The sequence below is a fragment of the Muscardinus avellanarius genome (genome assembly GCF_963383645.1).
Source record: "Muscardinus avellanarius genome assembly, chromosome: 2".
Taxonomy (NCBI): domain Eukaryota; kingdom Metazoa; phylum Chordata; class Mammalia; order Rodentia; family Gliridae; genus Muscardinus; species Muscardinus avellanarius.
In genome coordinates, this window is record NC_137787.1 from 47,118,781 (window position 1) to 47,141,884 (window position 23,104).

The 23,104-nt window shown below is 41.7% G+C and overlaps 1 protein-coding gene across 1 annotated transcript; it reads right to left on the reverse strand.

Annotated features, from left to right (window-relative positions):
* Positions 1-216: 216 nt before the first annotated feature.
* INPP1 (inositol polyphosphate-1-phosphatase) lies at positions 217-14,209 on the reverse strand (the record flags this gene model as incomplete). Its single annotated transcript, XM_080689360.1, has 5 exons — positions 217-775; positions 2,928-3,102; positions 5,981-6,181; positions 10,907-10,967; positions 14,006-14,209. 5 exons carry the CDS (start codon positions 14,207-14,209, stop codon positions 217-219), a joined length of 1,200 nt encoding a protein of 399 aa, XP_080545486.1.
* Positions 14,210-23,104: the final 8,895 nt, after the last annotated feature.

Here is a 23,104-nt window from a genome sequence, read left to right on the forward strand (position 1 = left end):
AACATGGTACTCAATGTAAGAATATCATACACCAATTTGCTGCACGAATATCATTAATATACTGGAATTAACATTATGAACACATAATGGAGACATACTCCTCAAAAAAGGAGGGTGAGTGTTAACCATCAATAGGACACAACTATCTTCAAAAGATAGAGGATAATGGGAAAGCGTTTCCGTTCAGTTTCAATGTACTTTGAGGTCAGAGTCCATCTACACCTGTGTCCCCAGAGGCACAAGGTTTTGGATGAGCAGGCGCAGGAACGTTTCCAGCTGCTTCCTGGATCTGTACGCGATCAGTCCCCCCTTGTTGGCCCAGAGGTCCACCCCAGCGGCACCTTCATTTCCCACATGATACAGCAATTCAGGCAAGTGTGGCCCCGTCTCTGGATACCTTTCTAAGCATTCTTTCATGTCAACTATTCCGCCACCCATGGCCTTCAAGATGGCATGGGGAGCACAAGAGTCCCACTTAAATGTGGTGTCTTCTGAAAAGATGTAAATGTCAACAAGACCTTGGACCACACAGAGGCTCTTGTAACCAGCCCCAGCTGCCCGGAATATGTTGTCCCCACACACATGGGACAATGCGGCTTTGACGGCCTCCTTTTCACTGGTACTAATGACTGCTGAGAAAGGGTGGGAGGATTCTGCCTGGGAGCGGGCGTCTTCAGTCTGGACGTCGCTGCCATTCCTTTTAGAGACGACAGGCTGCAGTGAATGGATGTTGGTCCCCATGTAAGACAGGCCCCAGTAACACTGTCCTTTCCACCTATGGGAGAAAAATTTTGTTTGGGAGGATGATTATCACATTGTTTTTTCATTATTTGCAATAGCTGTCAAACTTAATAATATGAAAAAATATACAATTCATCATAACATAATGAGTTTTAATGCCCCTGAGCCTAGAAATAGATGCCAAGCAGCTAAATCATTTCCAAATAAATCAGTTAATTCATTTTTTCATGCAGCTGCCTGAATTCTTGAAGGGTTAGGAATGTGTTCAATTTCGCTTTATTATCAAACCATTCTGGGAAAGCACTGAAACATTTGTGAGATTTCCAGTCTCAAGAAATGCTATAAAAACTCACTATCACTTTTGCCATTCAAAGTTTAATAAGGGGAAAAGATGAATAGATAAATCAGTCTTCAAACTTCTTACAATCTTTCTAACAAGTTTTGGGTCACTTTAGTTACTCTTTTATTTTCTTGTGGTTTGGATATGCAATATATGTGTTGAAAGTATGGTCTCCAATCCAGCAAAGTTCCCAGGAGTAGAATGGAAGAGAAGGTGGGTCACTGGGGCATGGCCGTGAACACTTTATCTGCACCTGGCTCCCGCTCCTGCTTCCTCCTTTATCCCTCTCTCTCCCCTCCCCTTCCTGGCTTCCATGAGCTAAACAGCTTTCCTCTCTCAGGCCCTGCCACAGTGCTGTTTCTCTCCTGGAGCCAGCCAACCACAGAGTAAATCTTTGAAACCATCAGCCAAATAAATGTTTCCTTCTCAAAATTGATCCTGTCAGGTATTTTGGTCACAATGACAAAAAGCTGACTACCACACCTAATCACCAGTTCCACTGTGGCTTCTAACACCCAGAAAGATGGACTCAATATTATTTGTTTTGGGCAACAACAATAATAGTAGCATATTCCACTCATCAATGTTTAACTTATATTCTATATTGGGTAATCTACTCTATTTACAAATGAAGAAATAGAGGCTCAGAGAAAATAAATAACTTGCTAAGACCCAGACAGCTTTTTAAGTGATAGAACCCACATTCAAACCCAGCAGTCTCACTCTAGAATCTATGGCACTAAGTACTTTGTCAACCCCTCCATTTCTAGGCCATGAGCATGATACATGACTCATACTGTTCCAATTCTTTTAAATGTCTTAATGACCTTTTAAAGATGACAGAAACACATTTGAGGTTGAAAGGAAGCAGTGGTAAAGAAAAAATATCAAAATTTCAGGGGTATAAATTTATGACTTTTAAAGAGCAGACTTCTTTTAGCTGCAGTAATTCAAGGCTCAATAAAAATACGTAGTTCTACATACATGGAAAAATATGACCTATTTCAATGAAAAAACTGAAGCTGCTCCTGCTTGGACTCTGCAATCCTCTCGAGTCGACCCCCAGCACAGGCAATGGATTAGAGTCAACTGGTGTCCTGGCCATCCTGTGCTGTTGAGGAGACTGGAGAGAGGGTGAAGAGAGAGAGGGACAGAGCGGGAAGTGATGCTGAAATGGTCAATTCTAATCCTAGACACACTTATCCATCTTCTCACTGGGCATTTTCACATTTTCTTTTGAATTTCTTCTGAAAAAAGTTCAACCAGCTATATAGTGATGACATCTATCTTGTTCTAGAAGATAGATGTTCTTAGAAGTTTTAGCTGTTCCTCCTCCTTCTCTTCCTACTTTTCCTTCTCCTCCTCTTCCTTTTTGTGCTGGGGATTAAAGCCTGGGCAAATGTTCTACTACTGATCAACATTTTCAGCTCTTTTTATTTTGAGACAGGGTCTTGCTGAGTTGCCAAGGATGGCCTCAAACTTGCTATCTTCCTGCCTCAATGTCCCTAAATAGCTGGAATTTCAGGTGTGTACCACCATGCCTGGCAATACCATTCCATTAATCTGGTTTGGAGTGCATTCTGGAAACAGAACTGGATCACTATATCCTAAATGTGAAACCATGCTTTCTCTAAGATAGTATTCCTTATAAATTTTCTACTAGAGTGCACTGTCTCAAAATAAAATGATTCCAAATCCAGGACTGAGAATAGAAAGAACTATAATTCAAACACACAGACTTTCAGTGGGGACACCTTAATGTACTGAGACATGGGGATGTTGAGTAGTCATCCTGGCAAGAAGCCAAGTTCTAAAAACCATAATATACCAAAAATTCCTCTTTTACCTGAGCGTGTTTTGGTCTCGTGACACAAAAGGTTGATTGATGACTCCCATCAGTGGCACTCCTGTCTGTATGTCATAGACACCAATTAAGATAGTGACACACTGAAGTCCGCAGGGGAAAATTCCTTGGTTGGATTTAACATCAGCAGAACCTTTGATATACTGATATGTTGAATCTGAAAAATAAATGTGTTGGAATTTGGGTAAAGATTATTTAGGAGAAAAGATGAACACAGCTGTAAATTTTGTCCTATATATTTTTTCTACTAATTTGAGTTTAGCACATGGCACCTTTGGATCTTGATTTGTTATTTGACATCTTGTATTTCACTCTTAAGATGCTTATGTCTCATTTGCCTGACTGTAAGAGAAAGGAAGGGAGAGAACTTGGCTACAGTTCTTGTGGCAACAGGCAAAGCACCTTGCATAGAATAAGTATTCAAATATTTGTCATATGTCAAAAGCATTTAAAAGCAAATAACTCAGGATAAATGGTGGGGATATTTTAGAACTGTTATTAATCAGAGGACCAGTACAATGTGAGATAGAAAAGTCTCCTTTCAAGAATCTGCCAGAAGTGTAATTTTTTTTTTTTTTTTGTACTGTGGATGGAACCTAAGGGCATTCTATCTCCAAGCTACACCCCCAGGGTCTCACTGAGTTGCAAAAGACCTCACTAAGTAGCTGAGGCTGTCCTCAAACTGCGATCCTCCTGTCTCTGCCTGGAGGTGGAATTTTCTGTGTTATTATTATTGGGTTTCTCAAGTTAGAAGGAAGAAAGACAATAATAGCAGCATAAAAGGGAAGAAGTTGATGGTATTCCTGTTTCCCCCTCAGCCGGCAGTGAGTTAGAACATAGTTAAGGTGCCTGGCAAGAGATCCAGAGACAGGCAACTGATTCAGCCCAGGTAGACTGAGAAACAGGAGATCCCTGCCCCTCAGGAATTGTAACTGATGCCAATGTACCCTTAGGTGGTAAAAGACTTTGAGGAAAATTCTTAGTTTCTAAATATAACCCACTGGCTGATTGTTATATATCTGATGACCAAGCCCATTTCTTTTTTCATTCCTTCCTCCACTACCCCCCCCCCCCCGCCGCTTTAACTTATTGGGATTAGGTCTCACTGTTGTCTAGGATGTTCTAGAACCCCTCAGCTCAAGTGATCCTCCTGCCTCCAACCTCTTGAATAGCTAGGACTATAAGCATGTATTACCATGCCCAGCAGGTGGAGCCCATTTCTACAACACTGTGTTAATGTGCTTGTAAATGGGCAGGGCGGGGGTTTGCCTGTTCAACATAATGCCAGGTCCCAGCTGTGTTGGGTGGGATATGCCAGTAAGGTGGGAAACAAAAGAAGAAGAAGGAGGAGGAGGAAGAGGAGGAGGAGGAGGAGGAGGAGGAGGAGGAGGAGGAGGAGGGACTTCTTAGAATGAATACCTTTGTATTAACAACATAGAGAATAAGGGCTACTTTGTGTGTATGTGTGTGGGGGGGTACTGGGGTTCCTGGAAGCCCTTCTACCTCTGGGCTACACTCCCAGACCTATTTTTACATTTTTATTTGGAAACAGGGTCTCCTAAGCCAGCGCGCGTGGCTGGCTTCGAACCTGCGTGATCCTCCTGTCTCTGCCTCCCAAGAGCGGGGATTACAAGCGTGTGCCACCATGCCCGGCTAAGGACTACTTTTTTTTTTTTTTTTTGCGGTACTGGGATGGAATCCAGGGGCATTCTATCTCTTAGCTACATACACCCTAGCCCTATTTTTTGTTCTTTATTTTGAAACAAGGTCTCACTAAGTTGAGGAAAGCTTCACTAAGTAGCTGAGGCTGTCTGAGAACCGTGATCCTCCAGTCTTAGCCTCCCGAATGCTGGGATTACAAGCATGTGCCACCATGCCTGACTAAGGGCTACATTTTTAAAGTGATAAAATATAGATTATAGATCTATCACCATACAGACCAAAAAATAATGGTAAGGGTTACACAGATTCACAAACTGACAGCTCATGACATATATTAAGTTGCGTTTTGCTTAAACTGTAATGCATTTTTTATTGTTGGTTTATTCAATTAAATTATGATTAAAAATTGGGTGCTCACCTGGGTGTGGTGACACACAATTGTAATGCCAGTCCCTGGGAGGGTAAGAGAGGAGGACTGCACTTTTGTGACCAGTCTTAGCGACTTCGTGAGGCAACTCAGTGAGACCCTGTTTTAAAATAAAATAATAAAATAAGGCTGGGGGTATAACTCAGAGATAGAATGGCCCTGGGTTCCAACCCCAATACCACCACCACCACCACCATCACAACAACAACTAACCGGGAGCTCTCACTTAAAAACCTAGATTTTGGGTTCTTAAAAAACAATCTGAAGATCTGGCCTGTCCTCCCACATGTGGTGGTCTGTTGGCGCTGAGTACCCTTCAAGTGGACACAGCTGCGAGCACTTCCTGTACTCACTCACCAGCCTGGCACCGGAAGCCTTTTGTGGGTTTTGGGGGCTCTGTTTTGGGTACAGGATCAGACCCAGGGGCATTCTACTCCTAAACTACATCCCTAACCTCCCCCTCCCCTTTTCTTTGAAACAGTTTTGCTAAATTGCCTAAATTGCCGAGGCTGGCCTTGGGACCTGTGATCCTTTTGGGATTACCAGTGTGTACCACCTCACCAGGTTCCTGAAAGTCTTTTTTTTTTTTCCAGTACTGGGGATGGAACCCAGGGGCATTCTACCTCTTAGCTACACCCCAGCCCTATTTTTTGTTCTTTATTTTGAAACAAGGTCTCACTAAGTTGCAGAGGATCTCCCTAAGTAGCTGAGTATGGCCAGAAATTTGTAATCCTTCTGTCTCAGCCTCCCAAATACTGGATTACAAGCACGGGCCACCAGACCCGATTTCACTTATCATTTCCAAATTTTTAAATTTTAAACACTTCTTGGAGAGTTAAGCTATATTCTCAACAATGTTTACTTTTTCAAGCCAAAAAGAAAAGAAAAAAAAGTAGAGATAAGAACAAATAAAAGCAATAGGGCAAACATCCTCTCCCATGCATACCTATGGGATCCACCCAAATTCCCAAAATGTCCTGTGGAATGTGGATCTCTATGGAATCCAGGGCTGGGTCAGTAAAGGCGACATCCTGGTGGACAACCCTGGCTAAGGCTTCCGATGCCGACTCATTGCCATTAAGAACTTTGCTGAGAAGTTCTGCTGTTTCCTCCTCCGTTGAACACAGTTTCATGGTGATCTTTTCCCCTAGAATAAAAACCCAAAGTCCATTACATTTCAAGAGTTTCAGCTGACAAAGAACAACAGAGGGGTGGGGGACCGAGGGAGGAGAGGAGGAAGCTGCAAGGCCGAGTGCTTGCATGAGGCGAGGTCAGTGCGCTCAGGCCAGCGGTTCTGAAGCCTGGGTGGCTGCCAGGATCACCCTGGTGCTTCCCAGTCACAGATGCCTCATGGCTTCATCCCTTCATGGCAATAGAAAGGCCACGTTCCCAGAACCAAAAGACCTACTCCTCAGAAGAATGCCCACGCAGGCACAATTTTGTGCCCAATTTAACGGCCCAAAGACCAGCTAAAAATCCCTAAATCTAAGTTGAGCATGGCGGTGCACACCTGGACTCCAGTTCTTGGGAAGCTGAGACAGGAGGATCGCAGGTTCAAGTTTCAGCAACTTACTTAGTAAGACTGTGTTTCAAAATAATAATAAAAAGGGCTGGGAGTACAGCTTAGAGATATAATGCCCCTGGTTTCAATACCCAGGACCAAAAAAAAAAAAAAAAAAAATCCTACAGTTCTTGATCATTACTGTTTATTTACTTTTGCCTTTTGCCTATTACTTATTTATTCATTCATTTATTTTGTATGTGTGTGTGTGTGTGTGGTACTGGGGGTGGAACCCAGGGGCCTTCAACTTCCAGACTACACCCCCAGCCATATATATATATATATATATATATATATATATATATATATATAGTGGCATATATATACATATACCTATATATACATATATATATATACATATACATATATATACATATATGTAGTGGCAATAATATGTGGCAATAATATATATATATATATGTATGTATATCATATATATGTTTTTGAAATAAGGTCTCACTACATTTCTGAAAAGCCTCACTAAGTTGCTTAGGCTGACTTTGAACCTGCAATCTTCATGTCTCAGTGTCCCAAGTACTGGGATTATAGGCATATGCCACCATGCCTAGCTTGAGTTTTATTATACATACTCTGTTCATGTCTGAATATGTTTTATTTAAAAGAATGGAGATTTTTATCAGTACACTGAATGGCTTTTACCCCCTCCTTTTATGATACTGTTTTTGACTAAAAACTGTGTTCAGTAATCTAAGACAAAGTATACTAATATACTTTGTAAAACATAGTAAAACTATATGACCCACAATGGCAGGATGTGAGTAAAGGTGCTTCTCCCAAGGAAACTAAAGTGACCAGGTCCACTTGATTTACCATCACATTAAGTGTGCCCCTTAGCCTCTTGGGTAATCTCCTTTCCAGCCTCCAACAGAAGGGAGGGAAGAGGTTGGTTTAAAAAAAAAAAATGCAGTTCGGTGTGCGGATGTGGTAGTGCACGCTTATAATCCCAGTACCTCGGAGGCTGAGACAGGAAGATCGCAGTTGATGGCCAGCCTCAGTTAGTGAAGCCTTCTGGAACTTAGTGAGACCCTGTTTCAAAACAAAGAATAAAAAATAGGGCTGAGGATGTAGCTTGAATGCCCCTGGGGTACCATCCTCAGTACCGCAAAAAAAAAAAAAAAAAAGGTAAATTAATAGTAATAAGAAGGGACAAGCTTCTTGAAAACAACAACAACAACAACAACAACAACAACAACAACAACAAAACTCCTTAAAATTAAGAAGATGGCATTTGGAGCCTGTTAGATATATAGATACATATTCCTAACTACTCTAGCAGTTCCAAGAACCAGAGCTTGTTAGAAATTCAGAACCTCAGGCCTCACCCCAGACTCACTGAATTTTAACAAGATCCTGAGGTGATGATATGGTCAGCAAAGTTTCGGAAGCACAGTATACATCTATTACGATGATGCCTCTGATGTTTGTTTGTTTGTTTGTTTGTTTACTTATTTCTTTATTTTGGTGCAGGGGATTGAACCCAGGGCCTCACACATGCTGAACAAGGGCTTACCATCGAGTTACATTCCCCAGCCCACAGTGGTGACTTTGAATCAGCAAGAAACGGTCACTTAAATTGACTGAAAATTAAAACTTAACTACTGAAGTTGGGAAATAGTAATGCTAATAACTGCCGCACATTGGGCTTACTAAAAGTCACAGTACCACTCAAACAGGCAAATCTATCCTCTCACTCCCTTTGCTTGAAATTGGCGGGTGAGTCCCCGCTGCACTTAGAGGGGGATCTGGGATCCCGCCCTGCCTGTGTTCACAACACATACCACAGTCTTTCTCTTCCTCCCTGCTCCACATTCCTCTTCCCTTTCAACAAACAAAAATGGATGTGAATGGCTTTGTGTCCCAATCAGTCTAGATAAATGAAATATTAAAACAACTGTTTATAAAGCAGCTGAATGTAGAATTTTTCTTTGCATTTTTAAATTGGTGCATTGTAACTCTACATCACATGGAAATACAAAGTGATAGGGATATACATGCAAACAACTCACTGGGCGTTTCCCTCTGGTCCTGTCCCATCTTCTCCCTCCCCAGAAGCTATCTTTGAGATTGGCACTGGAAGCTTAACATATATAGCATTATTTCAACTGTTAGCTTCTTTATGTCTCTATCCCCTTTTATTCCTCCCCTAAACCTAAATGTAGGACTTTTTTTTTGGGGGGGGGGGTTATACTGGAGTTCCTGGAAACCCTTCTACCTCCGGTTACGCTCCAAGGCCTATTTTTATATTTTTATTTAGAAACAGGGTCTCTTAAAACAGCGCGGCTGGCTTTGAACCTGCACTATCATCCTATCTCTGCTTCCCAAGCGCGGGGATTACAAGCATGCACCGCCACGCCCGCCCGGCTTAAATGTAGGATTTATTTATTTATTTTTTTTATTTTTATTTTTATTTTTATTTTTATTTTTATTTTTATTTTTTGGTGGTACTGGGGTTCCTGGAAGCCCTTCTACCCCCGGGCTACACTCCCAGACCTATTTTTTACATTTTTATTTGGAAACAGGGTCTCCTAAACCAGCGCGCACGGCTGGCTTCAAACCTGCGCGATCCTCCTGTCTCTGCCTCCCAAGTGCGGGGATTACAAGCGTGCGCCACCACACCCGGCAAAATGTAGGATTTTTTAATGATAATTTTGTGTGTGTGTGTGAGTTAACCACTGGAATTAGTTTTAACCTTTTGTCTAAAGGAGATTTCTCTCTTCTTACTGAATGTCATAGAATTAAGCATATTATTATATAGCCCATATTAATATATAGCCCATGAAGGAGACTAAAATTTTTCAATTCACCTATCTTTTGTAAATGTGCTCTTAGATATTGAACTATTTGTCACATGGTCAATGTTTAAGATTCACTATTTTAGTTTCCTATCATTAAACAAACAAAATCCCAAATAAACTGAAAAAAAGTTTCTCTGAAAATAATCAGACAGGAATTATATTTTTCCTTCTACTACCAGGAAACATGTAGATCACTGAAGTAGAATCCATCCACAAGACAGAAAATAAGAATGAAAACTGTTCTAGCCCAGCATTGTGGTACCCTTCTGTAACTGCTGGGGAGGCTGAGGCAGGAAGATCACTTGATTTCAGGAATTTGAGACCAGTCTGGACAACATGGGGAGACTCAGCTCAAACAAAACAAAACACTTGGTACTAAAAGGAACCTCATAGTGCGAGAGCCTTTATAAACCGTTGTATGTTTTCCCTCATATGTGGAAGCTAGAGAAAAAATAGAAAACAAAAGAAACTTTAGATAAATGAGGAGAGAGACCAGTTGAGAAAGATGATTGGGGGAAGAGAGATTGGGAGGAGAAAAAGGAGACTGAAGAAGGAAATGCTTTGATTAATGGATTTGATTAATGCTGTCTCCGTACATGAAGGTAACACCACCAATCTCACTGATATGTATGGGGTGGGGGTAAAAGGTGGGATATGGAAAGAAATACACCAAATGCTGTGTGCATATATGGTTATATCACTTTGAACTCACTGTGATGTGTAATTACAGTGTACCAATAAAAGTACTTTTTTTTTTTGCCGGTCTGGGGATGGAACCCCGGGGGCATTCGACCTCCGAGCTACACCTCCTGCCCTATTTTTTTTTTATTTTTATTCTTTATTTTGAAACCAACTCTCACTGAGTTGCAGAGGGCCTCACTAAGTAGCTGAGGCTGTCCACAAACCACGATCCTCCGGTCTCAGCCTCCCGAATGCTGGGATTACAAACCTGCGCCACCACGCCTGGCAAAAGTACATATATTTTAAAAAGAAGCTTTTCAAGGTTCTGAGACTTTGAGAAATGATAAGATGATTGGTTCAAGATGGCCCTGTATTTCAGGACCTGGGCCTCCTCCTCTACAGTCTTAGCCAAGGGCCATGGAATCCCAATAGGTCCATAAATAAGCTTAAATCTAGGGCCTGAAATATTTGCACAATTCATATATTGATGTGCATCTTTCTGGGGGTATCAGTAACCTCCATTAGATTCTCGAAGGGCCATGCAATTTTTCTGAAGGTTAATTCACAAATTGTTTAAATGCTATAGTTCTGTATTTAAAATGATATATGGATTTGCTAAATTATTCTATGAGATCACATCTCTTAATTTAAATGGCATGATATTCTGAGGTAGGAACTTAATTAACATCCAAATATATTCTATTGCTTATATTGAAAGACTTCCAGACATCCATTTATTTCATAGTATAAACTGGGAATTAGAATACCATATAATTATTCAGTTACAAAAACTCATAAGGATTCTCATACTTACCTAAATCATTAGTAAACTCATTGGATTCTTCTCCAAAAATATTTTTTGCCAAGCCTGGAAACTAAAGGATTCAGAGTATGACAAAAAGCAAAACAACAACAAAACTATACACACATGTTCAGTTCTGAACAGATTTCCATTTTATATCTCAAAAGCACAATTGGGTCTGAAATTCAGAAATTTCCAATTCTAGAAACCGATTAAAGTATAAAAAGTTGAAGCCAGCGAGGTTTTGTGCTTAGTTTTCTGACATTTTCCTATTCCTTTGCCCCGCTAGAAAGTCCAAATCCTGGTAGAAATCTGAGCACCCTAGTAACTTATCCAAGATAATGTTATTGATCAAGTACCTAAAATTATTACTTGAGACTAGATATATTAGAAGATAACACTAGATTTTATTTTCACCTCCAAGTGTGTTTCTATGCTTGTCAGAAGTGTTATTTACTTTTAGGCTAGGAAAATGGGATAGAAAAAAAAAAGCCGGGCGTGGTGGTGCACACTTGTAATCCCCGTGCTTGGGAGGCTGAGACAGGAGGATCGCACAGGTTCGAAGCCAGCCTCAGCTACTTAGGGAGGCTCTCAGCAACTCAGTGAGACCCTGTTTCCAAATAAAATATTAAATGGGTCTGGGAGTATAGCCCAGAGGTAGAAAGCCTCTGGGTTCCACCCCCAGTACCACCAAAAAAAAAAAAAAAAAAAAAAAAAGAAAGGCTGGGTGTACGGGTGCATGCTTGAAATCACAATGTTTGGGAGGCTGAGACAGGAGGATCCCAGCAACGCAGCAAGATCATTGTTTCAAAATAAAAATAATAATAAAAAGGGCTGAGGGTATAGCTTAGAGATAGAGAGCCATTGAGCTCAATCTATACACACACACACACACACACACACACACACACACACATATACACACACACACAAATGAAAAGTAAAAGAACTACTTGACCAATAATTTATGTATCAATATAGAGTGAATAAATAAAGTCAAGTAAGAATCTCCTCTCATCTTGGTATAACAAAAAGCTTTGGGATACATTTTGCTTTTGATTCTCAGTAGTGAAGATAATGTTTCTCAAAATATTTGCCAAATTCTGATATGCATGATGTTCTTAGGGAACAAAAGCAAGGAAATGCTTCAAATATTTGAACTCAGTCATCTGCAGATGGCCAAAAGCTTTAATCATGCCCACAATCATGTTTTTGTTTTTGCTTTTGTTGTCTCTTTTGCAAGATAGTACACGCCAACAAGGACTAGCGATCATCAAGGACCTAAGCTCAGTCTCCAGAGTCTGTTTATGGATCTGTTCCCAGGGTTATAGGATACAAAGGCCATAAAATAAAAATATTCCATACAGCCAAAACAGAATATCACTTATTTGTTCATAAGTTCTGGTATTCACTTCATGAATGAACAATTGCCTGAACTTGTTATAATGCTCTCGGGCAAATATTACTTCATAAAAATTAATGTCAATACATATCTAATCCAGTTGCTTAACCATCACTTATACCCATCTTGATCAATAACAAACAAAAACAAACTTCATGTAGTTTATCGCAGTCGGATATTATAGGGCATAACAAAGTCTAGTTTAAAGCCGGGCGTGGTGGCGCACGCTTGTAATCCCCACACTTAGGAAACTGAGACAGGAGGATCGCACAGGTTCAAAGCCAGCCTCAGCTACTGAGTGAGGCTTTCAGCAACTTAGTGAGACCCTGTTTCTAAATAAAGTATATATATTTTTAAAAATAGCTCTAGGATTATAGCCTGGAGGTAGAAAAGCCCCTGGGTTCCACCCACAGTACCACACACAAAAAAGTCTAGTTTATAAAAAAATTCATGGGTAGGAGTCACTGATTCTCTTCTCTTGCCTGTGATTAAGATTTCACCTGAACGATTCTAAATGACTCTCCCAATTTTAGGCATTTCATAGAAAATATTCTAGTATCTTCTAATGATTTCTCTTCTTTTTTTTTTTTTTTTTTTTTTTGGTGGTACTGGGGTTCCTGTAAGCCCTTCTACCTCTGGGCTATACTCCCAGACCTATTTTTTTTTTTTTTTATATTTGGAAACAGGGTCTCTTAAGCCAGCGTGGCTGGCTTTGAACCTGCGCGATCCTCCTGTCTCTGCCTCCCAAGCACGGGAATTACAAGCGTGCGCCCACGTCCGGCTCTTCTAATGATTTCTGTCATAAAGTTCTATCCTCTAAAATCTAAAAAGAGTTATTAGATTATCATAGAAAAGGCAATCTAGAACTGCAAAAAAAAAAAACCTTTAACCTCTGTTCAAAGACTTGCCATTTTTGCCAGTGTAAACTTAAGCAAACTACTTAAGCTCTGTGTCCTCTTTTTTTGCATTCATTAATTGGAATAATAACTCTTGTCTCATGAATTTGTTATAAGGCTTAAATGAGTTAGTGTATTTAAAGCTCTTAGAACAGTGCCTGTCACATAGCATTTATAAATGGCTGCTATCACCACCACCACCACCACCACCACCACTACTACTACTACTGAACATTGTTTCTTTCTCCAGCTAGTTCAAATTGCTTAGGATCACAATCACTGTTAGTTATGATCATGTTTTTCAAGTAAAAAAAAAGGGAGACTTTATCCAGCTACCAGCCCATAGCCAAGGCAAACATTAGATGAATGGTTAAGGTCAAAGGTATGACTGAACATACCAAATTAAAAAAAAAAAAAACAGTGTGTTTTCATTTCTGTTGAGGTAATTGATACAGGTCATGTACACCTACACATGGAAAGGAAATAACTAACAACATTTAGCAAAACATGGCTGTGGTTTACTATAGTTGGAGGATTAAGAGGATTTAAATTTTTCTTGTGTTCCAAAGAACACATTATTGATTAAGAAACTCATTAGTAAATGAAATGTTCTATGCAAAATGTTCATCTCTAGATGTTAGAATAGTAATTCATATGTTCTTTACTATACTTTAAAGACCTCTACAAAGCATTTTATTGATATTATAATTAAATCAAGGGGAAACCCATGACATCTATTTGCTAGTAACCTGAGGGGCAGTAAAAGCCACAGAGACACATACTGTGCAGCTACCTCACTGTGGCCGTTCTTACCTTGTTTTCCATATTCTGTTTTATAACTTCCTGCACCAGTACATCAGCCAGGGTCTTAAAGTCAACTGCAAACTTCTTGTTCTTTTCTCCCTCTTTCTTTTCTTCGATGAGCAGCTGGAAGAGGGCTTCCTGTTGCCTGCATGCCCGGGCGATGTTGGCGGCTTTCTCAGAGACCCTGAGCAGCTCCCGAAGGATGTCTGACATTTCTGAACCTTGCTGATTCTCAGTGGCAGCTGCTGATGGAATCGTACCCAGTCTCTGGACCTCGTCAGCTAGAAAAGTACAAGAATATGAAAGAGAAAGCAGTTGAGACGGTGATGTCAGGTGCCTCGCACTACTAACCACTCAGCTGTCAGCCTGCCTGCTCAGGCCCTAGACAGCTAGTCTGTATCACAGTCACATCCTTGGTGTGTAAGACTGTAAATATAATTAAAACTGCAAGAGTTGGTTTTAGAAATCTTTAAAAAATTGCATTCTCAAAATCTATTCTACAAGGAACTGAATTATCAGTGTAAGAAAAGTCTTTGAGAATCGGTATTATATTGCTCAGTGTAGTAGCACATGCCTATAATCCCAGTACTTGGGAAGCTGAGAAAAGGGTCACAGGTTCGAGACCAGCCTCAGCAACTTAGCGTGACTCTCAGCAACCCAGGGAGACCCTGTTTCAAAACAAAAAATAAAAAAGGCTGGGCATGTAGCTCAGAGGTAGGATGCCCCTGGGTTCAATCCTCAGTATCAATATATATGAATGTGATTATATTTAGAGATCACCACAAAGTGAGCGGAAGCAGCATAAAGTTAAAGGGCGACAGACTCTCCCACTGACCTTAGGATGATCACATCAGTTTAGAAGTGGGATTGAAGCATGTTCTTTCTTTCTTTCTTTTTCTTTACCCCGAAGAGGGAAGGGGGGAGCAAAGGAGATTCCCACTATCAGTTTCAGGGCAAATTTCTCAAGCACCAAGTAGCAGGGCAGCACTGGTATGTCCTGAAAGACTCTGAGGCCACTCTTGGGCTGGCAGCACAAGCCATCTCCCAGCCAACCCACCTCCCTAAATAGTAAAATGAAGTGAAACATGAAATCGGTTGGGACTTGAAAAGCTCTGCCTCCTAAGAGTGTCATGCTAAACCAGGCCCAGCACTTGGGAAGCTGAGAGTAGAGGATCGCAAGTTCAAGGCCCGTCTCTGCAACTTATCAAAACACCGTTTCAAAGTAAAAAAACCAAAAGGGCTGGGATGTAGCTCAGAGGTAGGATGCCCCTGGGTTCGATCCCCGGCACCACTCCGTCCCCAAAAAAGTCCCGCCGTCATGCCTTGATATATCTGTCAGGTCTGTCTTGCAATTAAGAAAGAAACGTTCCTCACTCCTACATAATAGCTACCTCTTACTCAAAGCGTGAACAATTCCCATTTCACTTTTGTGAGCATTATCTGCCCTGTTTTACAGTTGGGGAAAGTAAAGCTTGAGAGAGTGTACGTAACTCAGGGGTTCCACTAGCCTAAACGTGCTAGACTCCGAATCAGTCATTCTCAGACACGCAGGCTCTTTATTATCATCAGTTTCCTTCACTGAGAGGTTTCCTGAAGGACTCCAGGAGACCGAAGGTAAGCACAGTCCTGAAGATGCTGATGTGAAGTGTTCACTGTGGACTGTACAGTTGGTTCCTCTTAAAGTATATTAAAAGATATGTTCTCAAGATTATGGGCCAACCATCATGGAAGAATAGATCCGACCTCAGTAGTAATAAAAGGAAAGTGAGTAGAAGAACGAGACTCCCCTTGGTCACGGCTTATACGTTTTAAAGTTAACATCCATCCTCGGAGCAGGTGTGCTGGAGCAAGTCCTGACGCTCTGCTAAGGGGTGAGCCCACAAACAGGCTTCCAAAGACAGTGATGAGCGTATTCAGATCCCTACAGCTGACGGCACTGCAGTAGTCAGCGACGCCAGGCTTTCCCTAAGCTGTATTAAGGAAGTGAGTTCAAATATTTCTGTACAAATCTGCACAGTGGCGCGTGTGCACCTGTAATCCCAGTATCTCGGGAGCCTGAGGCAGGAGAATCACAAGTGGAAGGCTAACCTGGGCAATTTAGCAAGACTCTGTTTCAAAATAAAAATAAAAAGGGCTGGGGATGTAGAATGAGTCTGGGTTTCATGCCCAGTACTGAAAAAAAAATATGTACACGGTGGATTAAAATTATTTACAGTAGCAAAAAGTTGAAGATAACGTTAAACATTGGTAAATGTAAGATAGAATACTATGAGGCCAGCAAAATCCTTTTTTGGGGTTTTTTTTCAGTACTAGGGATGGAACCCAGGGGCATTCTACCTCTGAGCTATACCCCAGTCCTATTTTTTATTCTTTATTTTGAAACAGTGTCTCACTGAGTTGCAGAGGGCCTCACTAAGTAGCTGAGGCTGTCTGTGAACCCAGATCCTCCAGTCTCAGCCTCCCAAGTACTGGGATTACAAGCATGTGCTACCATGCCCGGCATGCAAAATGTTTTTGAAGAATACTTAATAATATGAAAATATACTGATGCCATAATGTCAAATGGAAAAACATCCTATGATTAAATATAAAATGACAGCATGTGATTATTTTCACATACATAGAGGGAGAAGAAAAGGGGAGAGAGAGGGCAGAAGGGAGGGGATTAGTAGATAATAGGGGTTTATTTTTGTTTTTGTTGTTTTTGTTTTTGTTGGGGATTGAATCCAGGAGCATTCTACATCTAAGCTATACCTCCAGCCCTTTTAATTTTTATTTTGAAACAGAGTCTCACTAAGTTGCTAAGGACCTCATTAAGTTGCTGAGGCTGGCCTCAAGCCTGTGATCCTCTTGTTTCAGCCTCCCATGTACTGGGATTACAGTGTACCACTGCACCCAGCAAGTAGGTAATGTGCTAATGATAGTTTATGCTGGGTAATGGTGCTGTGGATGACATTCTTTTTATTAGGCTTTTCTATAATTTTCTAATATTCTTCAGTAAATATATAGTGCTTTTATAATAAGAAATGGTGTTTAAAAATACCTTATGCCCATTGTCCAAACAAAATGGGACTATGGCAGTAACAACAAGAAGCTTCCAGGTGCTAAAGAGGGCTTTGTTAAAACACAAAACATCTGTCCACTTTTTGTTGTTGTTGTTGTTGTTGTTATTGTTTTGGTTTTTTGTTTGTTTGGGGTTTTTTTTTTGGTGGTACTGGGGTTCCTGGAAACCCTTCTACTTCCGGGTTACACTCCCAGACCTATTTTTTTATATTTTTATTTGGAAACAGGGTCTCTTAAGCCAGCAAGGCTGGCTTTGAACCTGCGCGATCCTCCTGTTTCTGCGGGGATTACAAGCGTGGGCCACCACGCCCGGCTGTCCACTTTTAAATACCTCTTCTTTTAGGAATGATATGTTGAAATATTTGCTTTAGTTGGTTAATGTATACATTAAGAAATGTTTCATTAATAAGCTAAGGCACTTTAAGAAATAATTTATGACATAGATGGTATACATGTGACACAAACTGTAAGTCATGTATCATATACACAGAAGAGATGCATATATATCCCCAGGGTAATATAAGACCCAATACATAAACTTAATAGCCATGATCATAATTTCTTATTAAATGTCCTATAGTTTAAAAAATGTTCTGTGGTTATTATAAGTTAAAAGAGCCAATGAACCAACAGTATTTCAACAGCTTTCTTCCCTAAAGGCACCATGAAGATGTTAAAGAGTCCAATTTGAAAACTATTAGCATTGTCTATTATATTCAACTTTGTTTTAACCAATTAACTGTTTTCTGAAAAGAAACCCTGTATCAATTATGCTGTTGGAAAGCCCTTAGAAGTTTCTGCACAACTACTTCGGGACTCTGGAGTTCCTCCTCTTTGGACCTCAGCAATGACCACTTCTCTGTGCAGCTGCTGTTTAGTGAGCACAGTTACATGACTAGTGGAAAAGAACCACGGGCTACAAACTGCAGCCCTGGGATTAACAGGTGCACAACCATTAGAAATTCATAGCACAAGAGTCCAGTCCCTCAGCTCCAAAGTGATCCCAAAGTCCAACCTTAATCACTCTTTATCCTGACCACTCTTAAGCACTATGTCAAGCTCCAAGAGAACTACCCAGTTTCAGGCTGACACTGACACTTTTTCCAACCATCTGAACTAACCCAGCAGCCCTTCAGCTATTTCCCTTTCTCTGGGACACAAGCTCTCTTAAAAACATCTCCCACCACCCAAATATAGGACTTCCTAAATAGCCGGCACAGTGGTGTCTGTAGTCCCCAGTACCTGAGAGGCTAAGGTTGGAGAACCACTTTAGTCTGGGAGTTCCAGGTCAGCCTGGGAAACATAGCAATATCCCATCTCAAAACAAACAAACAAACAAACAAACACAACAGCAACAAACTTCATAATTAATTTGCATAGCTGACCTACCACTTTCTGAGTGGACTGATCATTTCCTCCAAAAAATCTTTATACAGTGTTTCTCTTTAGTCAGGTTCCTTCTCTCTCTCCTCTCTCTCCTCCCTCTCCTCCCTCTTCTCTTTCTCTCTCTCTCTCTCTCTCTCTCTCTCTCTCTCTCTCTCTCTCTTTCTTTCTCTCTATCCTGGACTCAGTTGGTGCAGGCAAGAAGGGACCCCTGAATAATTCATCCTGACCTTAAATACTTGACATCATTTGTCTACAGAGAAATTGAGGGCTGCATACAATACAAAATTTCTTTAGTTACACATAGAAATTATCAACCAAGCGATTTTTAAAGGCAAACTTAAATACCCACTTTTCACCTTACACACTACCATGACCCTCATTCTTTTTGAGAGTCTGGGGATGGAACCCAGGGGCATTTGACCTCCAAGCTACACCCCCTGTGCTATTTTTTTATTCTTATTTTGAAACAAAATCTCACTAAGTTACAGAGGACCTCACTAAGTAGCTGAGGCTGTCCTCGAACTGCAATCCTCTGGTCTCAGCCTCCTTAATTCTGGAATTACAAGCAAGTGCCACAACACCCAGCTGAAAATTACATATATTAGCTCATTTAATTTTCAGACAACCCTATAAAGTAGGTATCATTATCTCCATTTTTCTAGGAGAAGAAACGGATGTAAAAAGAAGTTACACAATTTGCCCCAAATCACACAGAAGGTAGCAGGACAAGAATTGAGCCCTGGCAAGCAGAGGGAAGCCTATACCGTGAACCCCTACTCTAGCCAATTACATTTTTGTGTGAGTGTGTGGTACTGGGGATGGAACCCAGGGGCTTTCTACCTCTGGGCTATACTCCCAGACCTATTTTATACTTTATTTGGAAACAGAGTCTCTCTAAGTTGCTGAGAGCCTCACTAAGTAGCTGAGGCTGGCTTCGAACCTGTGCGATCCTCCTGTCTCAGCCTCCCAAGCGCGGGGATTACAAGCATGCACCACCACGCCCAGCAAGCCAATGACATTTTTATTTCATAAATTGTTAGCCATTAAAGAAATTCATGGCCGGGCGTGGTAGCACACGCTTGTAATCCCCACGCTTGGGAGTCAGAGACAGGAGGATCGTGCAGGTTCGAAGCCAGCCGCGCTGGCTTAAGAGACCCTGTTTCCAAAAATAAAAAAAAAACATAAAATAGGTCTGGGAGTGTAGCCCAGAGGTAGAAGGGCTTCCAGGAACCCCAGTACCACCAAAAAAAGAAAAAAAGAAAGAGAGAGAGAGAGAGAGAGAGAGAGAGAGAGAGAGAGAGAGAGAGAAAGAGAAGGAAAGAAATTCATGATTATAGGATAATAGCCAGAGGCACATTTTTATTATAATGTACATTATATTGCAAAAAGCACACCCCTAGCTGACAGTCTGGGCACGTAGATCACTGTTAGTTCACACCTGACTTCCCTTTTGCTCTCACAGAAACCATTTCCTCAGCTGATTCTCAGACTCACTATAAAGAGCCCTGCTGGGTAATAAAAGATCCATTCTCACTTTCTACTGATGTCTCTCTTAACCATGGCACCGGTGTGGGGTTCAAAGGGGGTTCCACCCCTGCCCAATAGCCAATCCTTCTTGTATTCATTTGTTGTTTAAGGCTGGGTGGCTTAAAAATCCCAAACCATCACCAGGCTTGGTTCCCCTGAGGTGCTCCTGGGTAGGAAGCCCCTCCTCACCCAGCCGTTCCTCCATGGACAGGAATCACTGGTGTCACTCCCACTTCTTATAAGGGCCCTAGTCAGACTGGACTAGAGCTCACCCTATGCCTCATGGACCCTCTCAAGGCCCTTTCTCCAAACACAGTCATGCCTTGGTATCCTTGAAGCACTGGTCCAGGATCCCCATGGAACCCCAAATCAGTTGATGCTCAAGTACCTTATACAACATGACACGCTATTTGCATATAACCTCTGTGCTTCCTCCTGTATGCTTTATTAATTATTTACTGGTACTGGGGTTGAACCCAGGGATGTTCTCTGAAAGCCCCAGCCTTATTTTAGTTTGAAACAGGGTTTTGCCAAGTTACCAAGCTTGCCCTGAACCTGTGATCCTCCTGTCTCAGCCTCCCAAATATTGGGATTATAGGCATGTGCCACTGTACCTGGCTCTTCCATGTGCTTTAAATCATCTCTATATAATAGATTTATGATACCTCACCCTATGGAAATGCTGGTTATACCGTATTGTTTAGGAAAATGACCAAGAAAGTTTGTACATGTTAAGCTGGGCCTGGTGGCACATGCTTGTAATCTCAGTACTTGGGAGGCCGAGACAGGAGGATCACAGGTTTGTGGCCAGCTTCAGATACTTAGCGAGGCCCTCTGCAACTTAGTGAGAACCTGTTTCAAAATAAAGAATAAAAAATAGAGATGAAAGTGTAGCTCAGAAGTAGAATGTCCCTGGGTTCAATCCCTATTACCACAAAAAAAAGGAAAAAAAAAGTTTTTATGTGTTTAGAACAGATGCAATTTTTTCCCGGTATTTACCACCTGCAGTTGTGTCCGTGGCTGCAGAGCGCTGACTGCACATCACAACCTGGGGTGAAGGTTTCAGATATGAATATCAGAGAAACGCATGTCAGCCCGGCTCCCTTTCCTAGGAGGGAGGTCTGTCACGGTCCTTGTGAATAACCGCACAATCTAGCCCTTCATCTTTTGTTTTCTGGCCAAACAGTAAAAGTCAGGTTGCGTTTTCTTCCTCATTTCTGGGGTCAACAGTTTAGGTCTGTAGGGCAAACACTTCTACGAGGACCTTCCACTTAGCAGCTGATCAGGAGCAATGTGGCGCGTGTTGTAATAGCTTCCCTCACAAACGCCGTTTGGCAAAGGCTGGTTTCCAGTCCCGTTCCAGCAAAACAGGCTTCCAGAAGTTTTGTTTCTCACCATCTCAAAAGAAACATGTATCATCTAGATGTTAACACTAGACTGAGTCACGAAGTCAGAATTTGTCTCTAGCTTTCATACTATTTTCAAATCTAGGTGGAAAAATACTGAAAACACTGAAGGAGATTTGAAGAAAAATGCAAACCTCTCTACGAAGACAGAATTTAAGTGTAATTTTTGGTTTGTCAGTATTCAATTTTTAGTTTGTATGTGTTTAGTTGTATGTGTTCATTCACCCATCTCATCAGAACATCAAAGGTTTAAAATCAGCATCTGAAACTGGGCATGGGGACCCATATCTGTAATTCCAGGTACTTGAGAGGCTGAGGCAGGAGGATTGCAAGTTCAAGGCCAGCCTAGGTGACTTAGAGAACCCTGTTTCGAAAATAAGTAAGTAAATAAATAAGTAAAAAGAGCTAGGGATGTAGGTCAGTGGCAGTATGCCTCTGGGATTGAGATTGTTCTCTAGTACTGCAAAGAAAAAAATAATATCAGGGACTGGGAGAGTAGCTCAGTGGAAGAGTGCTTGTCTAGCATGTGCAAGCCCTAGGTTCAATCCCTAGGACTGAAAAAAAAAAAAGATAAAAAGATAAGTTATAGTATGTCAGAGGTAATAAACCATATAGTGAAAAAGACACCAACTTTGGAATCAAAATAGAAATGGGTTCAAACCTCACCTCTGCTACTACTTAGCTGTGTGACATCAGCAAACTTACTTAAACCCTCTGAGTCCAGAAAATAGGAAAAGAATACCTTGCAGTGAATATCTAATGAGATATCTCTGGAAAATCACCCAGCAAAGAACCTTGCATACAGTAGATAATTAATGGTGGTGATGATTATTAAATACAGCAGAAACCAGAGTCACATGTCATTACTTGAGAAAACAAGAGGTTGGCAAATTTATATGGGTCACTGAAACCTTTTCTGAAAATTTACTAGCCCATTAAATCCAAAAGCCTGGGAACTACTTGTGATTCTCTGAATAACCCAGAATAAAGTTCCTCTATGTAGGCCAGATCTGATTGCTTGGCTCTCTGGGCATCTGGTGGAAACTGGGCCTGAGGCTGCCAGAGTGCTCAGGCTTCAGGCAGACTGTGGCCCAGAGAGCTTCCTGCTGAGGGGGCGTTTCCTCTGGAAGGTTTGTGAAGAGGATTCTGGGGCCCAGGAGTCCATTCTTGTGTGAAAAGCCTGGCTTGCCAGAAGCTGGCTGTGCCCTTTATTTTGGCCACAGTGGCAGCCGTGTGACCAGAGATAAGGGCCCTGGACAAACACATGGCTCCGCTCCGTGAGTGGAGACTGAAGCCAAGCCTTTCCCTCAGCACCCCCATCTTGCAGCAGACAACCTGACAGCCCACGATTAGCCTATTATATGCTCACTGCCCGGCCCTACCGCTCACATCCCGAACCCAGCCTTTCATGGGGCCCCTGAGAACTAGCAATTGGAAGCCACCATGCAGAGGCCCCGCCGGAGCCCTGTGGCTGCTGGGGACAAAGGCCTGGCATCCTTCAGGTGCCTGGGGAATGTCAGGACCTCCCTTAAGGGGCTTGGGAGCCTCCTCCATGGACACACGCCATGGGCACTTGCTGCTATGTGACCCTGGCCCTTCCTCCTTTGTTCCAGCTTTACTCCTCAGGGAGCAAAGACTGGAGGTTGCCTTGGAAAAAGGGACAGGGGAGCAGGGCGTGGTGGCGAGCGCTTGTAATCCCAGCATTTGGGAGGCTGAGACCTGAGGA